This window comes from Coregonus lavaretus (assembly GCF_964263955.1).
Source record: "Coregonus lavaretus genome assembly, chromosome: 29".
In the NCBI taxonomy this organism is placed as follows: Eukaryota; Metazoa; Chordata; class Actinopteri; order Salmoniformes; family Salmonidae; genus Coregonus; species Coregonus lavaretus.
Window position 1 is genome coordinate 14,451,775 of NC_140016.1, and position 18,642 is coordinate 14,470,416.

Genomic DNA, 18,642 nt, shown 5'->3' on the forward strand with positions numbered 1-18,642 from the left:
GTAATATGCAGAAATGCAAAATGTCGGCTGATCCCTTGATATGGTCATGTACTTTCATTAACGTTCAAAATGTAGGTACTTTATCCAAATGTAGTGATGTTTCATCAGACCAGACACCGGCATCACTGATGTAATTCACGTGAAAATGTTCACCCCTTTTTCTAAATGACCTTCACAAGCCCAATGGTGTATGATGCCCGCGTCTGAGCATGATTATGTTTTAGCAGAATGTATCATATAAAATAATCATACTGCCCACTAAACATAAATTCCTGGTGTTCTGTGAGTATTTAGTCTGTGATAATTAAATATAATACATGGAAAACTTTGTATTTTTATTTCAAAATAAATCATTTCACTCAGGCAATCTTTAGGCTACTAAAAAGGGTCAGTTTCACAATGCATGGAGCGACCCATGTGTTGGATAATTCGAGAAGTCCGTAGCTTCAAGGCAACTACGTTGTTGGGTGAAGAGTAGTCGTGCTACCATACCGGGTCTGACAGGAGAAAGACAGTCTTCGTTTTATCTTGGGAATTGTATCTTTCTAGATAAATACGATATACAGACAGCTGGGTAATCTTTAAATTCGACATAAGGTCAAGAACTTGGATTTTCATTAGGGCTCCATTTTAAAGCCAGCTATCTTGCTACCAGAATTGTCAAAATGTTGAGTGTTGCAAGAACAGCTTCAAGGTCTCTCCCCTCTCCAAACTGCTCAAGAAGTGTGTCCTCCTTGATAAAGAAGGTAAATCAGCCACAATTGTTAGACAGTTGACCAATAATATGTTAGTTTAAATGTTTCCAATAGGTATAATTGGACATGAAGGATAACTAATTCAAGCAGCAATGGCTAGTTATAGCAACGTTAGCTAAATGTCGCAGCTACAGTAGCAAGTTAAGATCTTTGGCTACTAGCTAACTACTGTCTGATTGATAAAGCTGACATTCCGAAAAAAGAAAACTAGTTAACAATAGTCATGTCGGATAACTAACTGTTTGTCAGAGAATATGCTAGCTAATGTTAACTATCTTAATGGAAGGCTCCCATCAAGAAGAGCTAGCCAGCTAACGTTAGCCTGGTATGGCGTGACTAGTTGTACTGTTAGTTAACTAGTTAACTTTCAGTAGCCAGCTAGCTAACTTTTCGTCTAGCCAGAGTTAGGTTAGATGTTTTCTTTAACTACATAATGTGTTCTTCGTCTGAATAGACATACCAAGTAATGTACATTAGCGACTATAGTGGGAGCTTACTAAGGCCGGGACAAGTAGATGGCTAGCTAGCTACCTGCTTGAAGTCATTGAATTCCAAGACCGTCTACTGATCTAACATAGATGTTTGCATAACCACCTCGTGTTAATTCAATGCGTTTTAAATCGCCACCCAGTGAGTCCGTATCAACTCACTCAAACGGGGGTTTCAAGCCCTTTGTTATTTTGTGTAAGGTAATGTTAACAAGCTAATGCAATTTGCCGGTCTTGTTATAAAGGGGTGCGTTATTGTCTCACGAGGATATAACATCTGTGACCTTCAGTGTGGTGTCCCAGGGCATGATGTTCAAATGTCATAACCAAACATCATTTTAGACAAGTTATGTAGCTATTTCAATCTAAACTGCCTTAATGTTGCTGGACCCCAGGAAGAGTAGCTGCTGCCTTGGCAGCAGCTGACGGGGATCCTTAATAAATACAAATGCATTCATAGACACTGTTTTAGACCACATTTTGATTATTGTGTGTCAATGCCCTGTGTTAATTTAAAATAGACCAGTTTGTTTGCATTTATTTGTTGAAAAGGGGTTTAGGACAGATTTCACTAATAAGTAGTCATGATATGGTAGCTAACCAATATTTCCCCCATAGGCTTGCTGGAATGGATTTCAGCAAGATGCTCTCAGAGCTATGGCCAGACGTGACTATTCGTGAGTATTCGTTACGGAAGTTTCTTCCTCTATTTCCAAATAAATAAATAAATATTTAAATGCATTAATCAATCAATCAATCAAATTGTATTCATTATGCCCTTTTTACAATCAATATAGCACCCAAGAACATCTGACCATTTGTGCTTACCTTGATTGACTTTACTTTGTTTTCCAGATCAGAGGCAATCAAAGGATCAGTGATTGGGATTGACCTGGGTACTACAAACTCCTGTGTGGCTGTTATGGAGGGCAAACAAGCAAAGGTCAGTTGAAGTTTTGAGATGGTAATGTTGTCACTCTCTGGCATGTTATCAATCACATTTATTTATAAAGCCCTTTTTACATCAGCAGTTGAGCAAGCAATGTGGATGTAGAAGTACAGGTTATCATTTCAGCACTGATTTAACTACGAATGTTTGACCTGTGTGATGAAGAGAACCTCTCTGAAATCATCTTTCTATAGTCCTTTTTCTAGAGTGTTACTGAATAGTTTGTTGTGACAGGTACTGGAGAATGCAGAGGGAGCAAGGACAACACCTTCAGTGGTCGCCTTCACAGCTGACGGCGAGAGACTGGTTGGCATGCCAGCCAAAAGACAGGCAGTCACCAACCCTAACAACACCCTCTATGCCACCAAGCGTCTCATCGGTCGTCGTTACGATGACGCAGAGGTTCAGAAGGACCTGTGAGTGTGTTTTGCTATATATCTCTTATATACCTTACTGGCCATTGTAAGGCATCATTATTTGGAAATTATTTTGAGGTGTAGATAAATTCATGACAGGGTTCTCATTGTGGCTTCACAGGAAGAACGTGCCCTACAAGATTGTCCGTGCTTCCAATGGTGATGCCTGGGTCGAGGCCCATGGAAAACTCTACTCCCCCAGCCAGGCTGGTGCCTTCGTGCTGATGAAGATGAAGGAGACAGCAGGTAACCTACCTATTAATCAATCTTCATTGCCCCCAGAGGGAAAACTGGTATGTCAATTCTCTGGTTCCAACTACCCTTGTCTGTGTGCTAAAAAACATGCACTCATTGTAACATTGTCTTGGTTTTAGAGAACTACATGGGTCACAATGTGAAGAATGCTGTGGTCACCGTGCCAGCCTACTTCAATGACTCCCAGAGACAGGTAATAGCCTTACTTTATTTCTTAAACTTTGTCTGCATAATCATTCATTACTGGCACACACTGGTGGCCAAAAGTCACTTTGTCACTAGCTATGCCTTTGCCATTGACTAAAAGAATGGTGCTCTAGCAAGCATCTCAACTTTTATCAGTGCATGCCATGTGTATTTGTGTGTCTGACTGCGTTTACACAGGCAGCCCGATTCTAATCTTTTCTTCACTAATTGGGCTTTTGACCAATCGGATCAGCTCTAAAAAAAGATCTTTACAACCCAGATTGGAAACATTTGTTGTGGTATAGTATAGAAAGACATGACTTTACAATTACTAGAAAGTATTTTTAATTTCACCTTTATTTTGACAGGGAAGACCTATTGAGACCTAGGTCTCTTTTCCAAATGCGCTATGTATAATACAATATAAAATGCACATTAAATATACAGTTGAAGTCGGAAGTTTATATACACTTAGGTTGGAGTCATTAAAACTAGTTTTTCAACCACTCCACAAATTTCTTGTTAACAAACTATAGTTTTGGCAAGTCGGTTAGGACATCTACTTTGTGCATGACACAAGTAATTTGTTTACAGACAGATTATTTCACTTCTAATTCACTGTATCACAATTCCAGTGGATCAGAAGTTTACATACACTAAGTTGACTGTGCCTTTAAACAGCTTGGAAAATTCCAGAAAATGATGTCATGGCTTTAGAAGCTTCTGATAGGCTAATTGACATAATTTGAGTCAATTGGAGGTGTACCTTTGGATGTATTTCATGGCCTACCTTCAAACTCAGTGCCTCTTTGCTTGACATCATGGGAAAATCTAAAGAAATCAGGCAAGACCTCAGAGAAAAATGGGAGACCTCCACAAGTCTGGTTCATCCTTGGGAGCAATTTCCAAATGCCTGAAGGTACCACGTTCAAGCAAAGTTGTGGCAAAATGGCTTAAGGACAACAAAGTCAAGGTATTGGAGTGGCCATTACAAAGCCCTGACCTCAATCCTATAGAACATTTGTGGGCAGAACTGAAAAAGCGTGTGCGAGCAAGGAGGCCTACAAACCTGACTCAGTTACACCAGCTCTGTCAGGAGGAATGGGCCAAAATTCACCCAACTTATTGTGGGAAGCTTGTGGAAGGCTACCCGTTTGACCCAAGTTAAACAATTTAAAGGCAATGCTACCAAATACTAATTGAGTGTATGTAAACTTCTGACCCACTGGGAATGTGATGAAATAAATAAAAGCTGAAATGAATCATTCTCTCTACTATTATTCTGACATTTCACATTCTTAAAATAAAGTGTTGATCCTAACTGACATAAGACAGGGAATTTTTACTAGTATTAAATGTCAGGAATTGTGAAAAACTGAGTTTAAATGTATTTGGCTAAGGTGTATGTAAACTTCCGATTTCAACTGAGTGTGTGTGTGTGTGTGTGTGTGTGTGTGTATATATATATATATATATATATATATATATATATATATATATATATATATATATATATATATATATATATATATATATGCGTGTACAGTGAGGGGAAAAAAGTATTTGAGCCCCTGCTTGATGTGGTGGTACTCCATCCACACCTTGATTGACCTGGCTGTGTGGCATGGCACATTGTCCTGCTGGAAAAAAACAATCCTCAGAGTTGGGGAACAATGTCAGAGTAAAAGGAAGCAAGTTTTCTTCCAGGACAACCTTGTACGTGGCTTGATTCATGCGTCCTTCACAAAGAAAAATCTGCCCGATTCCAGCCTTGCTGAAGCACCCCCAGATCATCACCGATCTTCCACCAAATTTCACAGTGGGTGCAAGACACTGTGGCTTGTAGGCCTCTCCAGGTCTCCGTCTAACCATTAGACGACCAGGTGTTGGGCAAAGCTGAAAATTGGACTCATCAGAGAAGATGACCTTACTCCAGTCCTCTACGATCCAATCCTTATGGTATTTTGCAAACCTCAGCCTGGCTCTTCTTTGCTTCTCATTGATGAAGGGCTTTTTTCTAGCTTTACACGACTTCAGCCCTGCCCCTAGGAGCCTGATTTGAACCGTCCTCGCCATGCACTTCACCCCAACTGCCGTTTGCAATTATTTTTGTAGGTCACTCGATGTCATCCTATGGTTGTTGAGTGACATTCGAATGAGTTGGCGGTCATCCCGTTTTCACCCTCTGCCGGTCTGTAGCTTTGTTGTCCCCAATGTCTGCTGCTTGACCATGTTCTTATGAACCGCCGTCTTTGAAATTTTAAGGATGGAAGCAACCTGATGCTCACTGTATCCCTCTGCCAGAAAGCCAGAATTGAACCCTTCTTTTACTCACTCAAAACTTTCCTTTTTAACTCTTTTGGCATGGTTAATAATTATTTTTTGATTAATATTACTTTTGAGATACTATTAGCACTGTTTTTACCATCCAGCTGGTCCTATTGCAAGAGGATAGTGATGACCACAGCAGTGGTTTTTATACTTTTCCTCATTTTAAATAAGATTTGGTTCAGGTGATCACCTAATCAGTACCTAATTCAGTAGAATGAGGTGTGCCTGTGTTGGAATTCAACAGACACTGGAATGGAATGGCTGTCAAACATGTAGAGATGCTGATTTAAGAGAAATTTGCAGTGGTCTCTTAATTTTTTCCACAGCTCTGTGTGTGTGTGTATATATATGTGTATATATATATATGTATGTGTGTGTGTGTGTGTGCGCACACAGTATCAGTCAAAAGTTTGGACACACCTACTCATTCAAGGGTTTTTCTTTATTTTTACTATTTTCTACATTGTAGAATAATAGTGAATACATCAAAACTATGAAATAACACATGGAATCATGTAGTAACTAAAAAAAGTGTTAAACAAATCAAAATATATTTTAGATTCTTCAAAGTAGCCACCCTTTGCCTTGATGACAGCTTTGCACACTCTTAGCACAGAGTTCACTAAACTGCTTCTGGAAACAACATCAGCACGAGAACTGTTCGTTAGGAGCTTAATGAAATGGGTTTCCATGGCCGAGCAGCCGCACACAAGCCTAAGATCACCATGCGCAATGCCAAGCGTCGGCTGGAGTGGTGTAAAGCTCGCCGCCATTGGGCTCTGGAGCAGTGGAAATGCGTTCTCTGGAGTGATGAATCACGCTTCACCATCTAGCAGTCCGACGGACGAATCTGGGTTTGGTGGATGCCAGGAGAACGTTACCTGCCCGAATGCGTAGTGCCAACTGTAACGTTTGGTTGAGGAGGAATAATGGTCTGGGGCTATTTTTCATGGTTCGGGCTAGGCCCCTTAGTTCCAGTGAAGGGAAATCTTCACGCTACAGCATACAATTACATTCTAGACGATTCTGTGCTTCCAAGTTTCAGGAAGGCCCTTTACTGTTTCAGCATGGCAATGCCCCCATGTGCACAAAGTAAGGTCCATACTGAAATGATTTGTCGCGATCGGTGTGGAAGAACTTGACTGAATGGAAGCAAGTCCCTGCAGCTATGTTCCAACATCTAGTAGAAAGCCTTCCCCGAAGAGTGGAGACTGTTATAGCGGCAAAAGGGGGGGATCAACTCCATATTAATGCCCATGATTTTGGGATGAGATGTTCGACGAGCAGGTCCACATACTTTTGGTCATGTGTTATATTTGTAAAAATTTGAAGGATCTCTATGGGCCGTGTAGGCTTAGTCACCAGGTGGGTTAGGTTTAGATCATTACACATGTTTTTTAGATTGTCTGAAGCCTGCATTTCCCAACCATAATTTAGGTCACCCAGGATAATAACTTCTGATTTAATAAAAGTCGACAAACTAGTTTACTCCACGAGTGCACAAAGGTTAGCCGAGGGAGGACGGTAGACCCCTATAACAGTTATGGATACTTTTTCCCCCAGACAAAGGCTTAAAGATAGTAGCTCAAGTGTTTTGGAAGAAAAATTGATTTCAGTATAGAGACCGATAAATACATTTTAATAAAAATAGCCACTCCGCCACCTCTACCCTGTCTGTCAGCTCTGAACACGTGATAACCCTCAATATTAATATCAGAATTAAGAATGTCTCTCAGAGTAACCAATGATGGAATGTTATAAACTGACTTACATGGGTTTTGGTTGCTATCGTGCAACAGCCCAAGCCCTCTATTTGATTTGAAAAGCGACGGGGTATTCAAGTTTATGGAATTCACATTTGCACTAAAAGCACTGGGTGAGCAGACCACAGTGGGCTTCTCTTTTGAGTTACAGTAGCAGATCTAAGAGTGGTGTTCAAACGAATGGGTACACGATTACAACTGACAACACCCCTGGCAGTATAGACAACAGTACGACGATAACGCTTAGAGAGGATGTGAGGTATTACCTGAGCGTGGCTTGGTCCGTCTCTGAGTCAATATCTTAACGCAGCCTCAATATGAAGAGGGGGTTTTACTGCAGTTTTACTGCAAGATATGAATTGCCACAATGTTTGTTCTTCAAAATGTATTTTATAAAAACAGAAATGAATTAAATAGCCCATGTTATCTTGAAAAATATATACAACTTTTTTGTTTTTTCCTGTTTTCGCTCTCAAAATAGAAAAACAACACATTTGGTTGTTCTGAGTCCATGACAATAATTAAACCACATCCAAGAGACTATTTGAGGTCTGGAAAAACTGAAATAATTTTTGGGGTGTAGTTTCCCTTTAATTTAAGTGCACACTTAGCAAGAGGCTGTTTAGTGGAGTTTTTGTAGTGAACATGTGATGGTAGATACCTAAGCAAAACAAATACCCACTGGATTGATGAAAATAACCATGATATCATTCTGCCAATTAAGCATAGGCTACTTTGTAGTTAACATTTAATTGACAATGTTTTTGGGAAAGCCTCCATCTACTAGAAGACTGTTTTCATTAGCATCATCGCTAACGACTGCACAAAGTGGTAGACTCACGCACCGCATACACACGGACGGGCATTCTCGTTGCCTCTTCAGATAGTTACAGGAAATACGAATCACTGATGCATTCTGTTCATATCTTATGATAAACTTGGGCAAAGTAATACATTTTCAATACATTTAGTTGTACATTTATTATATTGTTGAATTCCGTTTTAATGCCTGGATTCTGTGAGGGTCCTAATTATCATATTTGGACCAGAATTAGTCTCTCCACTACCTACCAGTGATGATTCATGATCTTCATCAAATGTTTTCATAATTTATCTGCAGATAAGCCTACCAGTAGCCTATGCAAATTAGGGAGTCAAATGAACAACTCTCTAACCGATGCAATTCGGTAGGCTACACTGACTGATGAGTCACTCACTTTAGCATCACTGTCTGGCAAGCCCCGACATCCTAGGAAATATTTTGGTTTACTTGTCCCGATGCGATACCATGGACATATAACCACGTTGCATGATTTATGAATGGCAAAGGGATATAGGAGACTTTATTCAGTCAGTTCGACACCTTTTTATAAACTAGACATCGACATAGAAACGCAGTGGGCTTATTTTGGACAGATTTTGGCAAGAGTGAAACTTCTCGCTTCGCCTCTTCCTCTCTGCTGTGCTTCCCTGGCATCGCTCGCTTTGTGACTGACAGGCACCTGCCCTATCAATAGATCGCTAGAAGATGCATATCGTTCATTCTAGCAGGAGAGGGCTCGGTGGAATAGCGAATTGAAACTTTTTTACTAAAAGTAGCCTAGCAGGCTGAAAATGAGTCTGTAACCGGCTGATTAGCCGACAGCCGGCACTAATGGAAAATACTGGATGTGTGTGTAATGAGTAGGTCATTTTGTTTACAGGCCACAAAGGATGCTGGTCAGATTGCTGGGCTGAACGTGCTGCGAGTCATCAATGAGCCCACTGCTGCTGCTTTGGCCTACGGTCTGGACAAGACTCAGGACAGAATGTAAGTATAACAACAACCCTACAAACTGCTGGAAACTTCTATGATACCTAAGCAATGACCGTGACCTTATTTGTATCCATGCCTTTAGCTCATGTTTCACACCTGTCCCTGACTTGCAGCATTGCAGTGTATGACCTGGGAGGTGGCACCTTTGACATCTCTGTCCTGGAGATCCAGAAGGGTGTGTTTGAGGTGAAGTCCACCAACGGAGACACCTTTTTGGGTGGAGAGGACTTTGACCAGCACCTACTGACCCACATTGTGAAGGAGTTCAAGAGAGAGGTGAGGGGGAAGTATCCTGGGTAAAGAACTGTGACACCTTTATCTGACCAAGCACCTCTGCCACATTCAAGCCAGCCATTTTTCATCAAACCTTTGGTTTCTCCTTCCAGTCTGGAGTGGACCTGACCAAAGACAGCATGGCTCTGCAGAGAGTGAGGGAGGCAGCCGAGAAAGCCAAATGTGAACTGTCATCATCCCTGCAGGTGAGTTTCATTCCACAGCAGACATTTCTTTCATTGCCTAATTGGCAGGCTAATGATTAGAGTATACAACACCTTGGTCAACAGAAATGACGTGCTTGTATTGTATACAGTCCCTTGACCCCCAGGGTTTGTGTTGTAAGATATGTAACCCCCAGCTGTACCCTCACATTGAGGCAGCCTTAGTAGAAGGGCTAACAAACATCAAATTCCACTGCATCACGCCTCTGAGCAAGGATGTCCACCATCCAAATGTAAGATATTTCAAGGATGGATGGATGGTGCAATATGTAAAACAGGTATATGTTACCTCCCTCTCAATCTTGATATAAAAATGTTTACGGAGCCTTTTTCTCCAACAGACTGACATTAACCTGCCCTACCTGACCATGGATGCCTCTGGCCCCAAGCACTTGAACATGAAGATGACCCGCTCCCAGTTTGAGGGCATCGTGTCTGACCTGATCCGCAGGACAGTGGCCCCCTGCCAGAAGGCCATGCAGGACGCCGAGGTCTCCAAGGGGGACATCGGAGAGGTGCTGCTGGTTGGTGGCATGTCCCGTATGCCCAAGGTGAGCCGATCTCCCTGGTTCTATCCCACCTCGTCATCATGCTCTGCCCTTCTCTGACCCTCCGTTCTACGGTCTCCTCTCAGGTCCAGCAGACTGTCCAGGACCTGTTTGGCCGTGCTCCCAGCAAGTCAGTCAACCCAGATGAGGCTGTGGCCATTGGCGCTGCCATCCAGGGAGGCGTGCTGGCTGGAGACGTTACTGATGTGCTCCTTCTGGACGTCACACCACTGTCTCTCGGTATCGAGACCCTCGGAGGGGTGTTCACCAAACTCATCAACAGGAACACAACCATTCCCACCAAGAAGGGCCAGGTGCGGGACAAAAATCCAAATGTGTTTGTCTGGTGAAACCTAAATGAATTGTATATACTTAATTGTCTTACCTCATCAGTGATACTGATGCATTCCTCCTCCTTGTGTTCAGGTGTTTTCAACAGCAGCTGATGGCCAGTCCCAGGTGGAGATCAAGGTGTGCCAAGGGGAGAGAGAGATGGCAGCAGACAACAAGATCCTGGGACAGTTCACTCTTGTAAGTGTCCTGGCTGATTCATACTAACTAAACTTACAGGGTATCTTTTAAAGTCTCTGGTGTATCTGCTGTAAACAATGTCTTACTGATGTTGTTTCTCTCATGCAGGTTGGAATCCCCCCTGCCCCACGTGGAGTACCCCAGATCGAGGTCTGCTTCGACATTGACGCCAATGGAATCGTCCACGTCTCTGCCAAAGACAAGGGCACAGGCCGTGAACAGCAGAGTAAGATCATCAAACAACCTGCCCTTGAAATGGATGCTTTCTGTTAGTAGGACTTCAGTAATGTCTTTTTACTTTACACTGCTTCTCCTTCACTTCTCCAGTTGTTATCCAGTCCTCCGGTGGCCTCAGCAAGGACGACATTGAGAACATGGTTAGGAACGCCGAGAAATACGCAGAGGAGGACCGGAGGCGAAAGGTAGGTTTGACATTCTCTTCTCCTCTTCAGCTGTCCGTTTCACTTTTATCAGTTACATCCCCAACTGGAGTTGTGATGTGTTTTGATGACTGTGTGACTGAATGCTGACAGTTGTCCTTGGTGTCCTGTTTGTTTTTGCCCAGGACCGTGTTGAGGCTGTTAACCAGGCTGAGGGCATCGTCCATGACACTGAATCCAAGATGGAGGAGTTCAAGGATCAGCTCCCTGCTGATGAGGTATGTGGGACCTTTTTATAATAATAACACTACTAATAAACACACTGAACAGCAAAATGTACATAACTATGCCTCTGAAACATCCCAAATATCTGGAAATTCCAGTAGTCCTAGTATTTTGAGTTTCTTCCCCCATCTTTCAGTGCAACAAACTGAAGGAAGAGATTGTGAAAGTGAGAGACTTGCTGTCACGGAAGGATGAAGAGACTGGCGAAAACATCAAACAGGCTGCCACCACCCTTCAGCAGGCGTCACTCAAACTCTTCGAAATGGCTTACAAGAAGGTAATTATTTCAGCACCCCAACATTGTCGAATTGTTTTTTTTCTTCACTTGCATTTGTAAAGGATTATGACCAGCCTGGATTGGTTGCTTAGCCTGTCAATCAAGAGCCCAACATTCTTTCACAATGGGTCAATTGATATATTGCTGTTATATTTATTAACCAGCTGTTCTCCATTTGGTCTCAGATGGCATCAGAGAGGGAAGGTAGCAGTGGCGGCAGCAGCTCTGGATCGTCATCGTCAGAAGGTGGAGCAGGAGAGAAGAAGGAAGGCCAGCAGTAAAACCTTTGCACTTGTGGTTGTCATGGAGACATGGACTGATGGGCTTGGGAGCGTAGACATGTTGTCCTGAGCGGCAGCTATTGAGATCTAGGCATTCTCACATACTGTGTTTTTGCAGTAAAAAATATACGTTATATAATGTCATTGAGTACGTTTACATGCACAGTAATAATTCGATATTAAACTGATTATGGCAGTAGGCAGATTATGTAATAATCATGTAAACACCTTACTCTGCTTATCATCGGCCAAAATCTTAAGTAAGCATACGCCGATTAAAACACCTGGTTTTCTGAGCAAGCTTTTGAATCATTAGGACATGTAAACACTCGTAATCGGCGTTCCAGTTGTGTATTTGATCTGCGCATGTGCTAGCACCAGCCGAGCGAGCGAGAGTTCGGAAACAACTGAATGTATGTGTCTTAGATGTAGTTTTCACATACAACCTATATGTCCGCATTCGGAATCAAATATGCTTCCCAAAAATAACATGGTCGCTGTGGTAGAACATTTTGATTGCCGATTTTCTGAGTGCCATCAGTAGCCTGATTTCATGTATCCATGTAAACAGGGTTATTAGGGAAATCGTTCTTCTGGCAAAGCTTGTAAATGTTTAATCAAACTATTATATTAATTTGACTATCCACAATAATTGCATTAGTGTGTGCATGTAACCATACTCATTGTATGTTCCTCCACCCCTTTGTAATTTAATTGTAAAAGACTATATATCCTGTCCATTTTAAGAAACATTTATTTGCATCTGTTGTGAGGTAGTGAACTCTGTATAGCAATTGTGTTAGTCCGATTGTGATGCCATTTGGGGTTTCATTTTTCCATGTAGTTCAGCTTCTGTCTGTTCAACTGACTGGACTACAGTGGAAATGCAATAGAAGAAGAAACTTGGCTTTTCTCTAGCTTCATCCTGTTTCTGTTAATAAGGTATATCTGCTCCATGAAAACTGTTTGCATATGTATAGTGATATGAGTAAAGCCATGCATGTGTGGTATGATATGACAATACAACTGCAGGGTTTTATTTCTGTTCTTAGACATTTTGAATCTTTAAACTTTGGTATTCCTTTCAGTACAGAGGAGCACGAGTTGACTCATTCTCCTTGACTTTGTCATGGGTCTAAACTGAGAGAGAATGAGAATCTGACTAGAAGTTACCATGCATACAAATAGAGATTTTGTTTTGCCTTAACTGTTGTATGATGTTTGAGCTGCTGCCTATCTGACAGATGAAGTTGGCAGCAGTGGTCTGTGAAAAGGAGAAAATAACCAGTCTGGTATGACATGGATTTCTTGTCAAATTTGAGAGTGGTATGATATTTGGGGTCTCAATTACAGATGCTGTCTTTCCTAATAAAATTCTAAATTTCAACAGTGGTTTTGATATGAGGAATTGGCAATAGGCTGTACTTTTGCTGGGACTGAGGCACATGATGTGCAGTCACAGCCAAATATATTTGTCACAGCCATTAACCACGTTTCCATCCAACGTTTTTATGCGATTTAAGTAAGTCGGATAAAAAATGTCATAACAGGCCTGATGGAAACACAACATGCAATCATCCAACTCGGGCATTGCCGCGTTCAAAACAAATCATGTCAGTGATCTTCAGGTCGGAAAGTCGGAAGCTCCGAGTTGGATGACCTTTCAAATCGATTTTTCCCAGTCGGAGCTCGTTTCTTTCCGCCGTGCTCCCAGATGTTTTGAACACACTGAAGTCGGAGACTTCCGAGTCCCAGTTGTCTTGCACGCGGCAATAAACTGCATGCTTCCCGATGAGTCGTAGTGGGAGATTTCCGAGTTCCCCGTTTTTTTGAACGCGGCATAAGGTCACAGCTGCCTACATTTATTTCTTGGAGGTATAGACCTATCCCACAATTCACAGCGGAACTGTATTCTATGGTGCCAGCAGGACTATAAATCTGCAAGTGGGTGGATTACGGTCTTTCTTTTGCAGACGTGAGTAAAGAGGACACATGGTCATTTGTCGTCTATGGTAAGACTCTTTTTTGCTGTTATGAAAGTTGGAATTGGAATGGAGTCATTAATGTTAATTGTATAGCTAGCTAAATAAAACAACTGTGTGGAACTTGCTGAAGAGGCAAGGTAGGAATGCTGACTTGGTAGCTAGCTGCTAACTAAACCGAAACTCCTCTGGCTAAACGCTAACTAACGTTATTTAACTTAAATATAAGATTAATGTTAACTTGTTCAGTTTGATGTTGCACTGGCTGCCATTTTACAAGTGACTGTTTTGGAGAGGCAAGTTGGAAAGGTAGATGACTGGCAAGTTTCACATGTAAGGCCGAGATTACACGTGGTGTCACGCAAAAGTTGGGCCTAGTTGGCTAGGCTGTGTAAAACCTAGTGTCATTGGTTACCATTTGTTTCATACAGTAGTGTTTTGTCACAACTGATGCATACTTTGTTTTACCTACACAGGTTGTGCCACCATACACGTCATCAGACATGGGAGGGCTGCACGTGGGATTTTTTTTACGTTTTAGTCATTTTAGCAGACGCTCTTATCCAGAGCGACTTACAGTTAGTGAGTGAATACATTTTCATACTGGCCCCCCGTGGGAAACGAACCCACAACCCTGGCGTTGCAAGCGCCATGCTCTACCGACTGAGTTACAAGGGAATAACATGATCCACTTCAAGGTAGCGATTTCCCACATTCTAGATTTACAAAATTCACAAGGTTTTCATGATTGGCTAGCTAGTTCGTTACCCAGTGGTAGTCAGCTGTACAGGCCAGCCCCATGCCTGAGTTAGTGTTACACTGCTGGGAGAGGAAGGCTCCGCTATTGTGGCTTGGTCCAGCAGACACTGTTTTAGTGGCTGTTGATGCTGAGCTGTAGCAGAGCTGTGCCCTTCTGAGAGTGGGCTATACCCTCACACTGGGGCAGCCCTAGTAGAAGGGCTAACACATATGTAATTAAATACATTCACATCTGTAGTTACTAGAGAATGTCTATTCTAATTAATCTACCTCAGTCTTTCCTTTGCATTTCAGGAAAGCATGCTGAATTAATTCCAACTGTTGATGGTGTGAATAAATAAGAACTTTGTAAATAGGATGTTCTGTGCAGGGATTATTTAACACATTCTTATTGTATGGTGAAGAACCTTTAAACACTGAGCCCAATTCTCAATGCTTGTTGTCAACATATTACAGGGTTTATATGGCTTCTTATAGCGCAAGGTCTAAGCATTCTTTCCTTTCTTTGCATTTCAGGAAAACATGCTCTGTTCGTCTCAATGAAGTCTCAACTCTTTTCAATATGTTTTGAAGGTGAGGATGAATCAGTAGTTATAGCTGAACTCCATGAACAAGTACTATACATTGCTTTATAGCTTTAACCCAGCTTTCTTACTCTTGGTGGAGACTTAAACTCTGAGCACATTTTGAACAGCCACAATAATGGCTGTTACTGTCTAAATTGCTTATAAAAGGGAAAGGGCCATATTTTGAGTAATATCTGTATTTAAAGTATTTTATCGTTTCTTTGCATGTCATGAAAATGTGCTGATTGTGAAATGCTATGCTACAGCGCCATTGAAGGTGCGGTTGGGTGTGCAGTTCTATAAATAAATACATAAATGTTGTGCTGTGATGTTTTTATTTTATATCACCTACTTAATGTCTAGTGAAGAACCTTCGGAACCCTGAGCACAAGTGTTCTTGAATGACTCTTACGGTCTGTCCTCGTATGTATACGTTGCTCATAGGCTTTCTCCTGTCCTCCACAGGATTAATGGACATAATGCATGGAGATGCTTGGACTGGATTTGATGCCTAAAATCGATGCAAGGTAATGCGCTCTAAAAGTGATTTTTGAACCCAAATAGTACTTTCATGAACATGCTGTGCAGTGATGAGAGCTTTATAGCTTTAACCCAGCTTTCTTACTGTTGGTGAAGACTTTACAACTCTGAGCACATTTTGTTATGGCCGTTATGGCTGCTACATTGTTTGTATGCTATAAGGACTTTGATCATTCCTAACTAGATTATTTTGTCATTTCAGGGAAAACTGACTGAAATATTACTTTACAACCCCACTGAAGGTGAGGATGGATCAGCATTGTTATTATTGCTAAAAGACATGTACTGTGCAGTGATGATGACTTAAATCACCTACTTATTGTCTAGTGAAGAACCTTCGGAACCCTGAGCACAACTCTTCCTGAATGACTCATACTGTCTGTTCTTGTATTTATGGCTCATTGACTTTCTCCTATCCTCCACAGGAATAATGGAGATATCTTGGGCTGGATTGATGGTTCAATTGGAGTCGATGCATGGTAATGCACTAAACATCTGAAGTATGAAAAATGTATGCTGTCACTAACTGTAAGTCGCTCTGGATAAGAGCTTCTGCTAAATGACTAAAATGTAAAGTGATTTTTGAACCCAAACAGTACTTTCATGAACATGCTGTGCAGTGATGAGAGCTTTATAGCTTTAACCCAGCTTTCTTACTGTTGGTGAAGACTTGTCAACTCTGAGCACATTTAGTAATGGCTGTTACTGTCTGCCAAGTATTTTTTACAAAGACATCTTTTTACAATTTTTTTTTTTTTACATATCAGGTAGACATGCATATTTTTATGGAACGCTACGACTCCATTGAAGCTACAGCTGAATTATAATGATTGTAGCATAACATCACGTGTACTGCATTCATCACTTTAATCACCTACTTATTGTAAAGAAACTTTTGGAACCCTGAGTACAGTTCTTTTCCCTGACTGTCAGTCTACATTCTAATGTGTGTATTGTTAAAATCCCTTTCATCTTCCAGACAGACAAAGCACGGAGTTGCTTGGACAGGATTTGATGGCTTGATTAAAGGTAATGTACCTATAACATCTGTAGTGATTTTTGAACCCAAGCTGTACTCATAATCATGGCAGAGGCTACTTCCTCGTTGATGATCTCTTTTCCTTGGGAGAATAACCCAGGACTTTGGCACAGTTTGAAGTAGTTTCCGTCTACAACAATCTGACTAGAAGACCTGAGACACTCCCCCCCCCCCCCCCCCCCCAATGTAATGTTGAATGTATACGAATGTGTCCATGTGTAATGAGAATGGTTTGTGTTCCTCCACAGGATTGTTCCTGTCTGGACTTGAATGGGATATATAGACTGCATCCTGCAGGTGACTCCCTAATCTCCAGGCCATATCAAGTGCAAGGTAATGCCCTTTTTAACATTGCTTTCTGAACCCAAATGGTACTGTTGTGAAATGTGCTGATAGCTTTAGAGCTTTAACCCAGCTTTCTTACTGTTGGTGAAGACTTCTAAACTCTAAGCACATGTTGTAATGGCTGTTACTGTGTGCATAGTATTTACTATAACTAATTAATTAATATTACTATAACGACTAATTGGATTTATTTGCATTTCAGGAACACTAACTATATGGAATGCTTCAACTCTTCAAGGTGAGGATGAGTGAATTGTTGTAGGTAAACACATGTACTGTGCAGTGATGATGACTTAAATCACCTACTTATTGTATAGTGAAGAACCTTCGGAACCCTGAGCACAGTTCTTTCCTGAATGCCTCACGTCTGCGTTGTAATGTGTATTGTTAATATCCCTTTCCTTTCATCTTCTAGACAGACAAAGCACGGAGTTGCTTGGACAGGATTTGATGGCTTGATTAAAGGTAATGTACCTATAACATCTGTAGTGATTTTTGGACCCAAGCTGTACTCATAATCATGGCAGAGGCTACTTCCTCGTTGATGATCTCTTTTCCTTGGGAGAATAACCCAGGACTTTGGCACAGTTTGAAGTAGTTTCCGTCTACAACAATCTGACTAGAAGACCTGAGACACTTGTTTTTTCAATGTAATGTTGAATGTATACGAATGTGTCCTTGTGTAATTAGAATGGTTTGTGTTCCTCCACAGGATTGTTCCTGTCCGGACTTGAATGGGATATATAGACTGCATCCTGCAGGTGATTGACCAGACAACTTGGCTCTGCCACTGCTGGCAGGTTTCAAATTAGTGATGTGTGGGTCAACCTGCAGTCCCTGTGTTTACATCTGTGGGGCTGGCGGGTTTAGGGTAATTCAATATTGTTGGACTGTTGAATGATTTACAAAAATAAAAGCCTTGAATATCATTCTTCTGTGATTCAGACAGGTTGAGGTTCTTTATAATTGAGTTTTGGTCAGGTGTGGGCCTTGAATAATCCTTTTATGTCAGTGTTTCTGAACAAATGTACCACAAAGTGATTGCATTACCCCAATTGTTGTCTGTATAAAATATTGACATTTTCAATCTGTTAATAAAGTTATCCTTAAAATCAATCTTGTCATCAATTCACTTTATTGCAGGTAATGTTGCTTGTTTATTGTAAAGACAATGTCAGAACAGACTATTCAAATTGTGGTTTACCCAGCCCTGTACAACAAACTCATTGGGGTGGATCTGAAGGCAGTAGTGCATAAAGTCCTATTGAAAGCAAAAATAAAATGTATGGCAACCCAAGCGTTCGTAAATGAGTGCCACTACCTAGCGGTCTGAATTGCGCCCTCCGAGTTCAAATATACCATCCAATGTTTTACAACCAATCTATAGCGTTTGTCAAGAGAAATGTACACAGCTTTCATATAGATAATGCGACGACTGTATTGTATAATACTGTATACATGTATGAACCGGCCCGATGGGGGCGCCCATGAGTAGCAGAGCTCGAGCCGGTCCACGATTGGCCAATGGTATGCCACAGCTGTTCCTGGAAAAACTCCGATACTGTTCCTCATGGCAAAAGAGATGCAGAAGGGCACAACAGGAATGAAGAGAGGAGTGCGCCCCAAAACAGGACTTTCGCTTTTATACGTGGA

At 41.5% G+C, this 18,642-nt stretch overlaps 1 protein-coding gene and 1 long non-coding RNA gene across 5 annotated transcripts; both read left to right on the top strand.

The window, feature by feature from the left end:
* The first annotated feature begins 390 nt into the window (after window positions 1–390).
* Window positions 391–13,145, top strand: LOC311104718 (stress-70 protein, mitochondrial-like). Its single transcript, XM_084146607.1, has 17 exons — window positions 391–746; window positions 1,862–1,920; window positions 2,099–2,186; window positions 2,427–2,608; window positions 2,730–2,854; window positions 2,983–3,056; window positions 8,847–8,953; window positions 9,073–9,235; window positions 9,346–9,438; window positions 9,798–10,007; window positions 10,091–10,318; window positions 10,431–10,535; window positions 10,644–10,761; window positions 10,863–10,957; window positions 11,101–11,193; window positions 11,337–11,477; window positions 11,663–13,145. The coding sequence occupies exons 1-17, from the start codon at window positions 666–668 to the stop codon at window positions 11,756–11,758; spliced, it is 2,058 nt and encodes a 685-aa protein (XP_084002733.1). The 5' UTR covers window positions 391–665; the 3' UTR covers window positions 11,759–13,145.
* Window positions 13,146–13,655: 510 nt separating this feature from the next.
* On the top strand, window positions 13,656–18,105 carry LOC311104719. 4 transcript variants are annotated; one of them, XR_014610178.1, is made up of 11 exons: window positions 13,656–13,770; window positions 14,217–14,438; window positions 15,016–15,072; window positions 15,531–15,592; window positions 15,808–15,847; window positions 16,031–16,084; window positions 16,585–16,634; window positions 16,893–16,977; window positions 17,192–17,227; window positions 17,405–17,454; window positions 17,702–18,105. It is a non-coding gene; the product is annotated as an uncharacterized lncRNA (long non-coding RNA). The 4 variants fall into 4 exon arrangements; XR_014610179.1 differs by having other exon boundaries at window positions 13,685–13,770; window positions 16,031–16,133; XR_014610180.1 differs by lacking the exon at window positions 14,217–14,438 and having other exon boundaries at window positions 13,723–13,770.
* The last annotated feature ends 537 nt before the right edge of the window (window positions 18,106–18,642 follow it).

What these genes read in the sequence shown, in the direction of transcription:
- LOC311104718 (XM_084146607.1), top strand. Translation starts at nt 666, where the DNA reads ATGTTGAGTGTTGCAAGAACAGCTTCAAGGTCTCTCCCCTCTCCAAAC. An exon ending in TGGAGGGCAAACAAGCAAAG is followed by an intron (nt 2,187 to 2,426) that starts GTCAGTTGAAGT and finishes TTGTTGTGACAG; the next exon opens with GTACTGGAGAATGCAGAGGG. An exon ending in CACAGGCCGTGAACAGCAGA is followed by an intron (nt 10,762 to 10,862) that starts GTAAGATCATCA and finishes TCACTTCTCCAG; the next exon opens with TTGTTATCCAGTCCTCCGGT.